General features: G+C 47.4%; 1 protein-coding gene and 1 long non-coding RNA gene across 2 annotated transcripts in view; one reads left to right on the top strand and one right to left on the bottom strand.

Annotated features, from left to right (window-relative positions):
* The window catches only part of PDZRN3 (PDZ domain containing ring finger 3), a 148,215-nt gene extending 143,190 nt beyond the window's left edge, over nt 1–5,025 (bottom strand). The window contains exon 1 of the mRNA XM_064453451.1: nt 4,027–5,025. Within this exon, the coding sequence (XP_064309521.1) occupies nt 4,027–4,743 (717 nt within the window). The 5' untranslated portion in view covers nt 4,744–5,025. The remainder of the gene's footprint in view (nt 1–4,026) is intronic.
* Nucleotides 5,026–5,161: 136 nt separating this feature from the next.
* The window catches only part of LOC135313794 (uncharacterized), a 217,291-nt gene continuing 209,669 nt past the window's right edge, over nt 5,162–12,783 (top strand). The window contains exon 1 of the long non-coding RNA XR_010373293.1: nt 5,162–5,247. This is a non-coding gene — a long non-coding RNA (uncharacterized LOC135313794). The remainder of the gene's footprint in view (nt 5,248–12,783) is intronic.

The following is a 12,783-nucleotide window of genomic DNA, read 5'->3' as shown; positions in this document are numbered from 1 at the left end:
GGAGGCTACAGCGCGTTGCTTTAACACTTGGTTACTTTTGCAGATTCACATCTCAAGTCTTAACAGTTTCTTTAACAACCTTCTTTGCTTCGTAAGGAAGCCACGATGCAAATGATTTTTCCAGGGCTCTGCCTTTCTTTTCCCCCTCTAACATGTCTCACGTTCCAGCGAAACAATCATTAAACAGTGAGGTAACTGTGGAAATGCAGTGGCCGGGGTCCAGCCCTGCCCCGTCATCTGGTTCGGCAGCAGACCTGATGGTTACTGGCATGTTGTATTCCCACAGCTGAACAGAACTCTTAAACGTAATTCTTGAAATTACTGTACTTCCCAGCTGAGTAATGTGGAGCTAATAGACTGCCTTTCCCTTTAGATATTGGAAGACTCTAATTTCTTTGGTAGAGCTGTGGCTGAGAAGGTCTGTCTTCATTACAGGAAGCACTTCGGCTCCTTGTTTACTGGCGAAAGGGCCTCCGGGGCCAGCCCGGCAGATCCTGCTCGGGGATGGTCCGAGATAAAATATCACCTCATTTTAAGAGACTTCATCTGGCTTTTACAGAATTAAAACTTGTGTCACCACCTCCACAGAGGTATTAAACCAAGAGGTCCTAAATACCAGATCATAAACTGGTTCCCGTCCATCTGATACGTTTACTGGAAGTCCGTCCCTGCCTTTGGTGGCCGGGGCAGCAGACGGGCTTTCCCCGCGGGCTGCAGCCATCGCCACGACCGGCTGCTGGTTCTCCCTTCCTCATTTCTTCCCAAAGGACTTTGAGGGCTGTGTACATAAAGGAACAACCAGATCAGCTTATCAATAGGTGTGAACAGTGGTATGTTTCAGCAAGGATTACGCATTGTTTGAATAGTGTGAGGCTCTTCTTGATTGTTTTAGACTTTGATGTTTCAGGATTGACATGTCTGATCAAAGGAAATACTAATTTTGAGTAAGACACACCACCTTCCCTACCACTCCCTCCTCAAGCTTGTCATCAATAAGCCTCACCTCTTCCCACCAAGGAATAAATAGCCACTCTCTGAAAAACCCTTTGCATTTGTCTTTCGGAATAAGCACAGATCAGACACCCAGTAAATACACAATATAATTAAACTGCCCCCTCAGTCGCAAAGAATACATATGGAAAGCCCAACTGGAGTTGCTTAAGGCATCTGTCTGTTTAAGGGATTTAGAAAATTGTGAGATATTTACACGAGTTTCTGTGGAAAACACATATTTTATGTATGTCTTCCCTCAATATAGTTATGGCAGTGTTATAAGGCTCACTTCAGAAATGGGAGATTGAAGCACAGGAAAGCTATGGCATTCATCCCGTACCGCTAAGGAAGCCTGTGCTAAGGCAAACCCAGACCTGGGTCTCCAAAGCTGCTGAAAACATTTGCCCCAGCCAAAAGACCACAAATTTGGGTCCTTTGTGAATGGCCTACGGTCCCTCAACATCACATCTCCCCTTTAACTCAGCATTTAAACAGAACTGTAAGTGGGCATTTCTTCTGTTTTGACTAGAGGACATACTGTCTGATTTATTCTAGGTTGGTTCTACATCTGTGGTAACAAGCAACCATCAGGCTGGGAAGTCAGAAGATCCTTTTTCTCCATCTGCTGAGGAGCCAGAAGGTCCTACAGTAAGTTTTGCAATCACCACATCTAACCTTTGAACCCAGTCTGTTAGCGCTAGGCCTACTTGTGTTTTAACACAGACCGAACAATTACACCTTATAACAAAATACACGAAATATGAATAACGATCATAACTAAATAACGACAGCAAAGGCACTGCACGCTTTGAATACGCAATTGCTGCTGAAATTGCAATCAGCTATTCCGTGCTACCATACGCATAATCCGTGTGTTCAGGGACCTAATCCTCTGGCAAGCCTGGACGCCCTGCGGAGCGTCGCGAGCCGCGTCGCACACCGCACAGCCTAGGCTAAGCGCCTCTGAGAAAATAAGCCCCGAGTGAAAACCTGGAAGCGCGCCACAGCCCCAAATTGGTAAAGCATCCCCTGCACTAGGCGATTACCATGGGTCTTTTAAAAAACTCTCTAGCACACAAAGATGCAAGTTTCCTGATTGTACTTCGTTGGGAGCTGGGTGGACTAAAGCTGTTAGTATTGGAAAGCTGCCCAAAATGCTGTGAAAGACATGTAATTGATTGACCGCTAGACCACAAGTCTGTGGTGACATGACACCTTCCAGCTTTCTTCAGATGAGGCGCTGCTTCAGAAAACTGTATAACAGCCTTTTGTAATACGGCTGAAAACGAGCACAGTCGTCTCGGCCAGCTGTATCCAGAAATTCGATTACAAGTATTGCTGGGAACTCCGTACCACGCACATTTACGACTACTTGAAGCAGCACCTTTCGCTCTAAGGGCAGCTCACGACGCTTTACAGCGCTCCATAATGCAAAACCAACATGAGCCACGAAGCGATGAAGGAGCCGCAGCGTGAGGGTGAAGGATCGGCTCAGGGACGAGGAGGTAGAGATTCAGTGCGATGATTTCCAACAGCAGGACCGTACGGAGGGCTTTCCTGTCAGCAGCAGTGCGAGAGGGAGCAGAGGCAGCTGCGTGCTAAGCCGCGGGAGCAGAAAGCTCTGCAGCGTGCCACTGCAAGGCACAGGGGCTGCAGGAAAAGGAGACGAGAACCATCCTGAATCCTGACATGAATGTGAACCCCCGATTCACGGGTTTACTAAGATTTTAACCAGCACCACACCCAGTATTGTCAGAAGTTACAAGAGTACATTTAGTATTAAAATATTATGTTCTGATTTAGCAAATCACAGCGGGTTATTTAGCCCCAGATTTCTAGAAGGAAAAAAAGGGGGGGGGGGGGGTGTGGAAACAAGGAGGAAAGGAAGAGACACCCTAACATGAAGTTTTGTTTCCTTTACACGGCTTTCAGAGCCTCAACATTACCAAAGGTGCGAGTACATCTGTCTGACTGTTTTGCACAGTTTAATACTGCTGTGTCTGTGGTAACACATTCCAGGTCATGGGGAGGACTCTGAATGTCTTCATTTAAAAGATAATTGGCTTCTAGGGCTTCCCTCCCTGGGGAGCCTCATTCCAATTAAAACTTAGGGATTGTTGTAGCTCTGGCTTTTGATTCCGGTCATTTTATAAATGGTCTAATTCTGAGGGGCTGAGGTCAAGTTAATTTTTCTCCTCCTAAATCGAGCTTTTCAAGAACCCTGTGTGACTCTGGAAAAAGAAAATGTAAGTACACGGCAGACGTCTTGTATTTGGACACGGATGTTACAAAGATGATGGCTTCAGCCCGTGAAATAGCCGGCAGGGTGTCTGAGCTGTGTAATAGTTAATCCTAAAGGCTGCATTTTTGTCGGAAGCCATATTCCAGGACACTAGGTGAGCTAAGGGTTTGGAAAGCATTGGGTCCCAACAGCCTCTTCCAACTCACTCCGCTTTGTGTTACTCCTCCGAGTTAATTTGTGGTGGTTTCATAGTATTTCCAGCCCTGCAAACTCCAGTTTTGCTGTTGAGAGGTTTCTTCGGGGAGAGAACCAAGAAAAAAAAATAATACCCTGACCTTGGTATTCTGATGTGTCAGATGCCCTGTTGGGTCCAGAGAGCAACATGATGACGGTGACATCAGAAAATAGATATACGGGGAAAGCGGGTGCATTACGGCGATCAAGACCCAAAGCTGGGGGGCCGGGTGGGCTCCTCAGGACAACTCGCCCCGGCGTGCCCACCCCATCCCCGCAGGCAGCAGCGCGGTGGTCCCCGGCCCACGCAGGGCTGGGGCAGCCCCCGCGGAGGGCACTGGGCCGGATGGGAGCCCCCCCCCACACACACGCAGGGCCGGGGGCCCCCTCCCCTCGCCCAGGCGGGAAGCCGCCGGCCGCCCTCCCCGGCGCCGTGAGGGGCGCCGGTGGACGGGCCCACCCCGGCTCTCTCTCGCCGCGAGTGGGGGAGCTCCCCCTCGCGGGCACGCCGCCGTGGGACACCCCCACCGCCCCCCCCCGCGCTCGCCCCGCGTTACCTTGCCGGGGGAGGCGGCGCGGGCGCGGGCCAGGGCGTCGAGGCGGGCGCTGTACTGCGTGAAGCGCTTCTGGTAGCGCAGCGCCGTCACCTGCAGCTCGAGCTGCGCCGCCGCCAGTCGCGACAGCAGCGACTGCTCCCGCTTGCCGGCGCGCAGCGCCTCCTTCTTCAGCGCCTTCTCGAGCGCCGCCGCGCGCGCCTGCAGCGCGGCTCCGTGGGCCCGCAGGGCGCGGAGGCAGCCGTGGCCGCCCGCCCGCCGCTCGCCGTGGGTCAGCATCAAGCCGCAGCCCTGGTCGCAGAGGCCGGCGGGGCGGGCCTCGCAGCGCTCCCGCATGTGCGCCTCCACGTCGCGGAGGTTGAGGATCTGGCGGCAGCCGCGGTTGCGGCACTTGGCGGGGGAGAAGTCGCAGGTCTCGGCGTGCTCGCCCAGGTGTTGGAGCGGCACCACCGCCTCGCAGCCCCGCGCGTGGTTGTCGCACTTGATGTCCAGCTTGAGGATGAGGCTCTTGAGGGGCAGGACGTGGTTGAGCTCCTTGGTGGAGATGCGCTGGCAGTTCACGGGGCAGCTGCCCTGCTGCACCACCCAGGGCAGCACGCAGCCCGCGCAGAAGACGTGCCCGCAGGGGGTGGTCAGCGGGTCCTCCAAAACTTTGTTGCACAGATTGCATTTGAAGTCGGGGTCCACGTCCCCGTTGAAGCGATCCAGCTCGAACCCCATCCTCCTTCCGCTCGCGCCAAAAACAAGCGGGGAAAATAAATAAATAATAATAATAATGAGGGGGGGAAAAAAAAAAGTTAAAGCAAGCCCAGCCGAAGGAACCAAAGTGCGGAGACGGCCAAAAAAAAAACCACCAATAAATAGATATCAAATGGCTGACCCCGCCGCCCGAGAGGGAGCTCCGGCGCCCAGCCCGGCCCGCGGCGGTGCCAGGAAGGCGCAGCGGCCGCTCACGGGCAGCCCCCGGCCCCGCTGTCCCCGTCCCCGGTCCCGGTCCCCGCCGGCCCCGTCCCGCCGCCGCCGCCGGCCCCGCCGCTCTCCCCGCCGCCGCCGCCTGCGCACAGCGCCGCCGCGCGCCGCCCCGCCCCGGCCCCACCCCGGCCCCGCCCACGCGGGACGCTGCGGGAGGGTCCGTCCCCGCGGGTCCGCGGCGCTGCGAGGGACAGGGGTGGCTTTGTGAGGGAGGGGGGTGGGCTCCGTGCGTGTCCCCCCGTGCGGTGGCAGGTAACGGGGGGGGTGGGGTGTGCGTGTGCCGGGGGGGGGGGGGCGCTCCGGCCAGCGGTGGGGCGCGGGTAGGACCAGGCTCGGAGGGGGGGCAGCCGCTGTCGCCCCGTCTAAGGCAGAGGCGGCAGAAGCGGGACGGGCGGCCCGTGGGGGAGCGGCTCCGGCCGGGGAGCGGAGCGATCCCGGGCTTCGGCGGGGGACCCACCGGCCCGGCCTCCGGTGAGGCATCCTGGCGCGGCCGGTGAGAGGAGCCGCCAGACCAGCCCGCTCGTATCCGTACGGGCAAGGGATACGTTTTTCCTGCCTTTGCACGGCCTGTTAATGCCACCTGGGTGCGAGTGAGGGAGGTCGCCACTGCTGATACCTGTCTCTGCCCGGAGATGATTTAAAAGCGCTCCGGAATACGCTCCAAAAAGCTGGCCAGACCGCACCTGAAGTGCCAGGCACAGCGTTAGGCAAAACCAACCCCTCTTACAAGGCAGATATTCAAGTACTGAAAAAAGCAGTAAAAGAGAACAAGCTTTGTTCGCTGGGGAGCAGGATTCTCACACGCGTTAAAGCCGAGTGCCGGCTCAGTTGTTCTTTTAATGTGTTTTGCTTTATGGCATAGTAGAAGCTCAACTAGAAACTTCGGTTTCAAATAATCTTGAGTATATCCCTGTTATATCAAGGTAAAATGATTTTCTGAACCTGGGATGACTGTTTGCCTGTTAGCGACCTCCGGAAGGTCGCAGACTCGTGGTTACACAACTATGCTCCCAGTTTGCTCTCAGGCGAGTATTCAGTAGGAAGGGTTTTCGCTTTTTAGAGATTAATTCCATCTGCAGCACTCATTTAATTCTAATTATTAACGTTCTATAAAGCTTAAGGTGGCTTTTGGCTGTATACATCACCCTACTGAAGAAAGCGTGCATCACATGTTTAGGGTTATATACCGAGCTTAGGAATTTTTTACAGATTTGTTCCTTTAAAAAAAAAAAAAAGGTGTAATATAAGATTGTGCACGTAGGTTTTCCGTTAACTCCATCTGAAGGTCGTGCGCAGTCCAGGGCCATGGCAATAAAGTTTAATTAATACATGTATATTACTGACTTTCTGATTATTCTACTTAATCTATAGTAGTGATTCCCACGCTTTCTTCTTGCGCCTCACTGCCTTTTGCCCCTTCCTTCTCTTTCTCGCCTCTGCCTCCTCAGGATTCCTCTTCCCGCCAGTCTCTGCCACCGTTTCTCTTGCCGCCATGCTGCACCTCTTTCGTCCCTCCAGCCGCCGACCACCACCCGCGCGCTCTGCTGGTTCTCCGTGCCTCGCCTGTAGCGTCGCCGCGCTTCGCGGTGGGACGCCGTTGTTCGGCGGTTTGTCACAAAAGCTCGGGTAGCTGTTACTAGTCACGGCATCTGCTCTTTTCCGTGGACATTTTATCCGAAATACAACTTCAGATTACGTGGTCTGGGGATGCATGTAGTACAAATGAGTGGCTTGAGCGTTGGTGTTCACTTCGGTAGCTGCTGCATCAGACCTCGTCCGATGGGGGAACCCATCAATGCAACTATTTCTGAATAGGCTGTTTTAAGATAACTGCTGTAACTTAGTGCCTCGTGTGACCGTCACCTTATGACCTTCTTTACATGAGTTTGTAAAGGGCCTCATGCGCTCAGGATGGTTGTAAGTAGAAATAGAAATACGTTACTTCCGTCGATGATAGCTGTAGAAGTTTTGGTTTACTCTTTCAAAGATGTCACCACAGGATGCTTGAGGCCATTCCCGCTGAAGCCAGAGGCAGAGGTTTTATTGATTTCAATGAGAATGACGTCAGTACCAGGTTCCTTGGGCTATTTGAAACTATACAAATATTTGGATGGAAAATACGGGCAAGAACTTGAATAACATTTTCATTGGGAGTCACGGCTAGGCAGATGGTGTGCTGAATTCTGTGATATACTTTAATGTGACATTTATGTAGGAATAGATACTTTATTTATAAATTAAAACTTTTGAAGGCCACTGCAGTCTTGCATTTAGATGACAGTTTGGAGTGCTGACAGGGAGCTGAAGTTCCCCTCCCCCTGCTGCCGTTATCCACGGGGGAAGGCACAAATGGAGTTTTCCCTTCTGGAGGCACTTACATTTCAGTTCTCCCTTGAAAAAAATGTTTAAAAAGCAGTCTCTCCGTGCGAGGCTTTAATGTCAGTTTCAAAGGCTGAGGTTTTAAACTGGAAAGAGGTTTGGTTTGCAGTGCATTGCCACCAGGGCCGAAATTACATTGCCACAGCTATGGAAGGTCACTTCTATTTAGACAGGTCTCTCATCATCAGCGGTAGCGTACCGGGGTGGGACCATTCCTGAACCATCACGGCTCTGTCATTTAGCTTTGCTAGCCTGTCATAAGAAGGGTGAGGGCATGTCAGTTTGTACTTCGGGGTGTAGCACAGACACAATGCCTGCTCTCAAAGGTCTGCAAAACTCAGGTTTTTGCAGCAGGTTTCATTCAGTCTGGGTTTTTTTTTTTTTTTCCTGCTGCTGTGAAGTTTCCAGTCTCACAGAAAAGCACATACCGTTTGTTTGGAAGTACTGATTTGTCTTCATTTGCCTTTTGTTCATAACGGCTGGCATAATTTTACACTTGATTATGAGATCTTCACAGGAAACCTGATTTTTCTTCCATCAGTTTGCCTTTAAAAAAGTAGAAACCATTAGGTAATGCAGAGAAGGAGTCAAATCCCTCTCTGTGGCAGTCATCTGTGTCATTCTTCTGCCTTATTTGATTCTGACAAAACCCCTAAGGTTCATAGGACATGTCCAATGTAACGTGGTCTTCCTCATGCACTTAGTTCATGAGTTCGAGCCTTTTGGAAACTGCAGCTCACAGTGGCCCTGGTTGTATTTAAAATATGTTCAGTGTATTTAAAACATGTGCAGTATGTTTAAAACGTATCTAAAATGTCAAGATCTCAATATTCTGTTCATTGCCAAGCACTGAAGCACTGTACAGAGTTATATGTTTGAAAGATTCTGTATTCTATAACATTTTATGACCTTTCGGGTACTATGTGTGCTTTACACCTTCTTTCTTGATCTATCTGCATACATCCTATTACTAAAATTCAAGTAAACTTGCCTCCATCCTTTATTTTTACCACCAGTAGAAATGCAGGTTTGCATTAATATGGTGCATGTAGACCAAATAAAATGTCAGTCTTGTAACGTTAGAGCATAGTCCGTATCAACCACTGTAGAGACAGTTCGTGGTGATAATGGTGTATATGACATTTATATTAAGTATTTTGCAAGAGGTTAGGCTCTGGCTTGGCAGTTGAGCTAGGATTTCAGGGTTTTACATGTACAAGTGTAAGGCTGATACAATATTAAAATGGATGCTTGGAACTAAGTTGTATATTAGCCACAGAACAAGCTGCATCAAAAATCTGAATGAGAGTGAATGTGTCTGTTCCAGAAGACACATTTAAACAAGAAGTGAAAGATAGCACGTGAGCATCCTTTCTTGATGTTCCATGCATATCTTCGCAGAGGTGATTAAGAGCTACTTCACGTCTCAGAAATCTAGTGGTTTTCAGGCACATACTTGAAAGATTGGCATCATCCGAGCCTGTTTCATACTGGCTTCCTTCTCCTCATCTCTTCGCATAACTAAAGTCATAGTAAAGTTTGTTCTATTTGTTAATAATTCAGAGGAATAATTCAGAGGCAAGGTCCAGAATAATTTTGGCTATAAGAACACATTCCTATATTAATGTGGATAGAGACAAATATAAATTAATGCTCTTACTTCTGGGGCTTTTTAGGAAATTTGATCAGTCAGCCACGTTGCGTGCTCTTTGTCTGAACAGTTATATTAATTCACCACTAAAATATCTGAGAGTCTTGAAGCTGTATATTATTCATTTTATTATGAACACTTCTCTATGTGGTAAAGGAGGATTAGCCGTGTTTTAAGACTGGACCTAATGAAACGTGGGGTAATAGAAGTGCTCGTTGTAATTCAGTAAGTCTTTAGCTGAGTGCTAGAAACCAAATTCTGCTTTTCCTCAACCATTCTTCACTCAACGTTGGAGCCAGGTTTTGTGAGCAGTTGCTTTTTATAAGTAAGTCTGTGATTTGAGTACAAGGCTGAGGCCCAGACGTGGCCACTGCTTGTCTGAAACCACACAAGGATTCCAAGTTTTAGTGGAGGCCACATCCCAGAAAGCACCCAGTATCCAGTCTCACGGCCACAAATGCTGCACCTTTGAATTTCCTCAGCAATACAGAAACGTAGGCAGGTGTCAAATCATGATGTAGACACCACATTCTGTGCTATATAATTTCTTTGTCTTTTCCTCCCTTATTTAAACAATTTAGAGAGAGAGAACTGACACTATATATGTCTAATTCCCTTTCACACATCTTATATGCTGTAACTAATGATGTTTAAATCCGGACTGTAATTAACTCAGTGGTAATGGGTGGGACATAAAATGCAGGCCATAATTTAGAAGCATATTCTGCAGGAGTTTGTGTGATGAATTCAGTAATAACAGGGGGCAGTCCATGTCTCAGAGAATAGGGAGTGCTTGGTCAACACAAATTGCTGTGCATCTTTCCCCATTTTCCATGCTCGTGGATGTTGCCGACCTGTCAGATAGTGCTCACACATGCGGCGTTTTGCATGGGTAGGTGTGTTTGGGATTGTATTTAGTTGTCAAACCTGAGAGCCTTTGGATTGCCCTTAATTGATAGTCTGGCCCCATGAAAAAAAGAGGTGAAGCTGTATTTATCCATGACTGTGTGTCACATAGGAGCATTTCCAAAAGTCTTTGTAAGTCCAACCCTTTCCTCTTAAAATGTGAAAAAGTAGCTGTGTTTTCAAGAACAGGAATGGAAATGAATTCACTTTTCATACCGGCAGAACAGCTGTGAATAATGTGGAATGTTCCATTTTTTCCACATCAGCAACACTGCTTTATCTCAGGATGCTTTTGTACCGTTTCCAAAATAAACAGTTCTTAATACTTGCACAAGGTGTATTTGACAAGCAGGCTTTTGTGATCATCCACTATTTCTTAGGTAAGCAGTTGCCCTGCTTATGTATTTACAGCACTGTTTACATTTTTATGAACTAAAGAAAAATTCCCATTTAAAACATACGCCTTAGTTCAAAACCAGAAGCCTTATGGAAGGCCCAGGCTGTTAAGCAAAAAATTCTTTAGTTCTGGGTCAGGGAAGCCCCAAGAGAGACAAGAAAAAAAGGTGAGGAGAATGCTATTTTGCCTGATGAGTGCTACAGCAGGTTGTTGTAGAGACCACAACTATGCAGGGGTTCAGGGAGGGCAGAGAGCATCTCTGGATGGTAAGTCCAGCTGTTGCTGCTGACCTCTGTCTCTAGAAGTTTTTAAATTACTAACTGCCAGAAGCTAGGAGAGAATCATTGCAAACAGACCGTGCCCTTACCTGTGCAAGATGAGTATCCCCAGCTGATTGCTCTTAGAGGCAGGATTCTGGGCTTGATGACCTTTAATTTGATCCTAATTGAGCTTTTGGCCTTTTTCTTTTTTTTCTTCCTGGCAGTCAAGGTATTTCAGAAAATGGTGGTGGCTTAAGCAAGCCTTTTAATTTTGGAGCTCTTAGATTTTCTGTGGAATTTATATTGCTTTAAAACATAAGCTTTAAAAAAGGAGGTTCCAGTACTTAGAAATAGTAAGCGCAGATTTCAAAGAGTTGCTTCTTTATTCCTTGTAGGGAAGGGGGTTGGGGTATACTGAAGCCATGGGCAGAGAGGTGTAACAGGCCTTTGTGAAGTTAAAGCAGGGATGTGACAAAATTTGCCTGGTGAAAAGAAACAAATATGGTGAGTGTGTGGAATGTGCCGCTTGAAAAAAGTCGTGTGCACTTTTAGAAAATTAATAAGAATTAATGTATGTGATTTTTAAATGCTCTAATAAAAATACCTTTAATCCTTTTAAAAACAAACTTTGTATGATCAGGCTAGGGTAAGCATCAGACTGGGCATGCAGGTAGAAAACATCTTTCTGTGGTCTGGACTTTGATGGGAAGAGTTGAGAACCGCTTTTCAGTATGTGCGCTCTTCATTCCTCTGTCTGGGAGCTGAAAGAGAGCTCAGAGAAGTTCTGTACTCCAACTGTTAAAAGATTTCATAAGGGAGGATTTTACATCAGTGTTCTGCTTGGTGCGTTGTGACTGTTTATCCCAGCCTATGCAGAGATGTGCAATAACATGGTAGCGACATTTTGGAGAAATGGTGAGTTTGAAAGATCACTGATTATAGGTATGATGGAAACTAAAGATGTCTGTAGGAAAATTCCCACATCAGAAAAATAGAAGTGTGCATATAGCTAGAGATCCCATCCAAAAAATGATGTTTATATTTCAGGAAACTTAAATTGGTGGCGTTCTTGCCAGGGATGTGCTAAGCCAGTGGGGAAACCTCTTGGTGCAAATTAAGATTTTGAAAATGTGACATATCCCCAGATGATTTTTCACCTGGAGATGATTCCATGTTGGGAGAATCACAGGGGAAGCAAGAACGCCCCTGCAGATGTGAATCTTCACTTTCCAGGAGTATGAAGCCCAAATTGTGTTAAAGAAAAAATAACCTTCAGGAATGTGAAGCACGTATTTTCTTGTTTCATATGGAAGTACGTACCCTCACAAAACATAGCCCTGAGATTGAGCTAAATTTGGCTGGTGGGAATTGGAAGATATTAACTGTAGTACTTGAGAAAAGGAAGTCAGACCTAAAATGTCTAATTTAGAGCCAAAAATGTAACATTTATATCACTTGTAGTCAAATGTGCAATACCTACACATGTCTAGCTGCGTCACTGTATTAATTGCTATTAATGATCAAAAATCTTAAGAATTTAGTCCACGTTGAAATAGGCAGCCCATGGATTAATAAGTCATATGTTAAGAAGTTTACATTGGCTCAAGCCATTGTTTTTGTCATTGATATGCGTCAACATTTACTCTTAATTCAAAATGGTGCAAGTGGCGGGAATGGTGGGGATTCTGGAGACCAATTGCTCAGTTTAGACGAGAAGGAAGGTACATCCTAGCTATCAAACAAACACGTTTTGCTGTTAAGAGACAGGAGGTACTTTTCTTAAACACAAGGAGTTTTTTTTTTTTATTTCTGTTTGTAAAAAACCCACACTTGACTTGAAGGTAAGAAGACTCTTCCTCTTTGCATGAGCAAAGTCCTTTGGGAGTTCTAAAATTTTTAGGAGTCATGGCTCAGTAGGTTCAGAGACCCCCAAGGCCTCTCCACTGTGGCTGGTTTTTGTAACCTTCGAATTGTGCAACAACATGGAGTGTCAGGAACTTTTAAAATCTGTATTTGTTCTTGGAACACCATGGAACTTGAGGGAGGTCCTACTGCACAAGGTGCTGCACCAGATCTATTCAAATTACGTTGTTAAATATTGATATTCATTGCTGTCATGGAAACATTTTGTGTAGCTGTCATAACTGTTTCAGTTTTAGCCTTATTTTTGTTTTTCAGGTGTCTTGATCTAGGCA

The sequence above is a fragment of the Phalacrocorax carbo genome, chromosome 6, assembly GCF_963921805.1.
Source record: "Phalacrocorax carbo chromosome 6, bPhaCar2.1, whole genome shotgun sequence".
In the NCBI taxonomy this organism is placed as follows: domain Eukaryota; kingdom Metazoa; phylum Chordata; class Aves; order Suliformes; family Phalacrocoracidae; genus Phalacrocorax; species Phalacrocorax carbo.
This window is presented reverse-complemented; position numbering and strand designations above follow the sequence as displayed.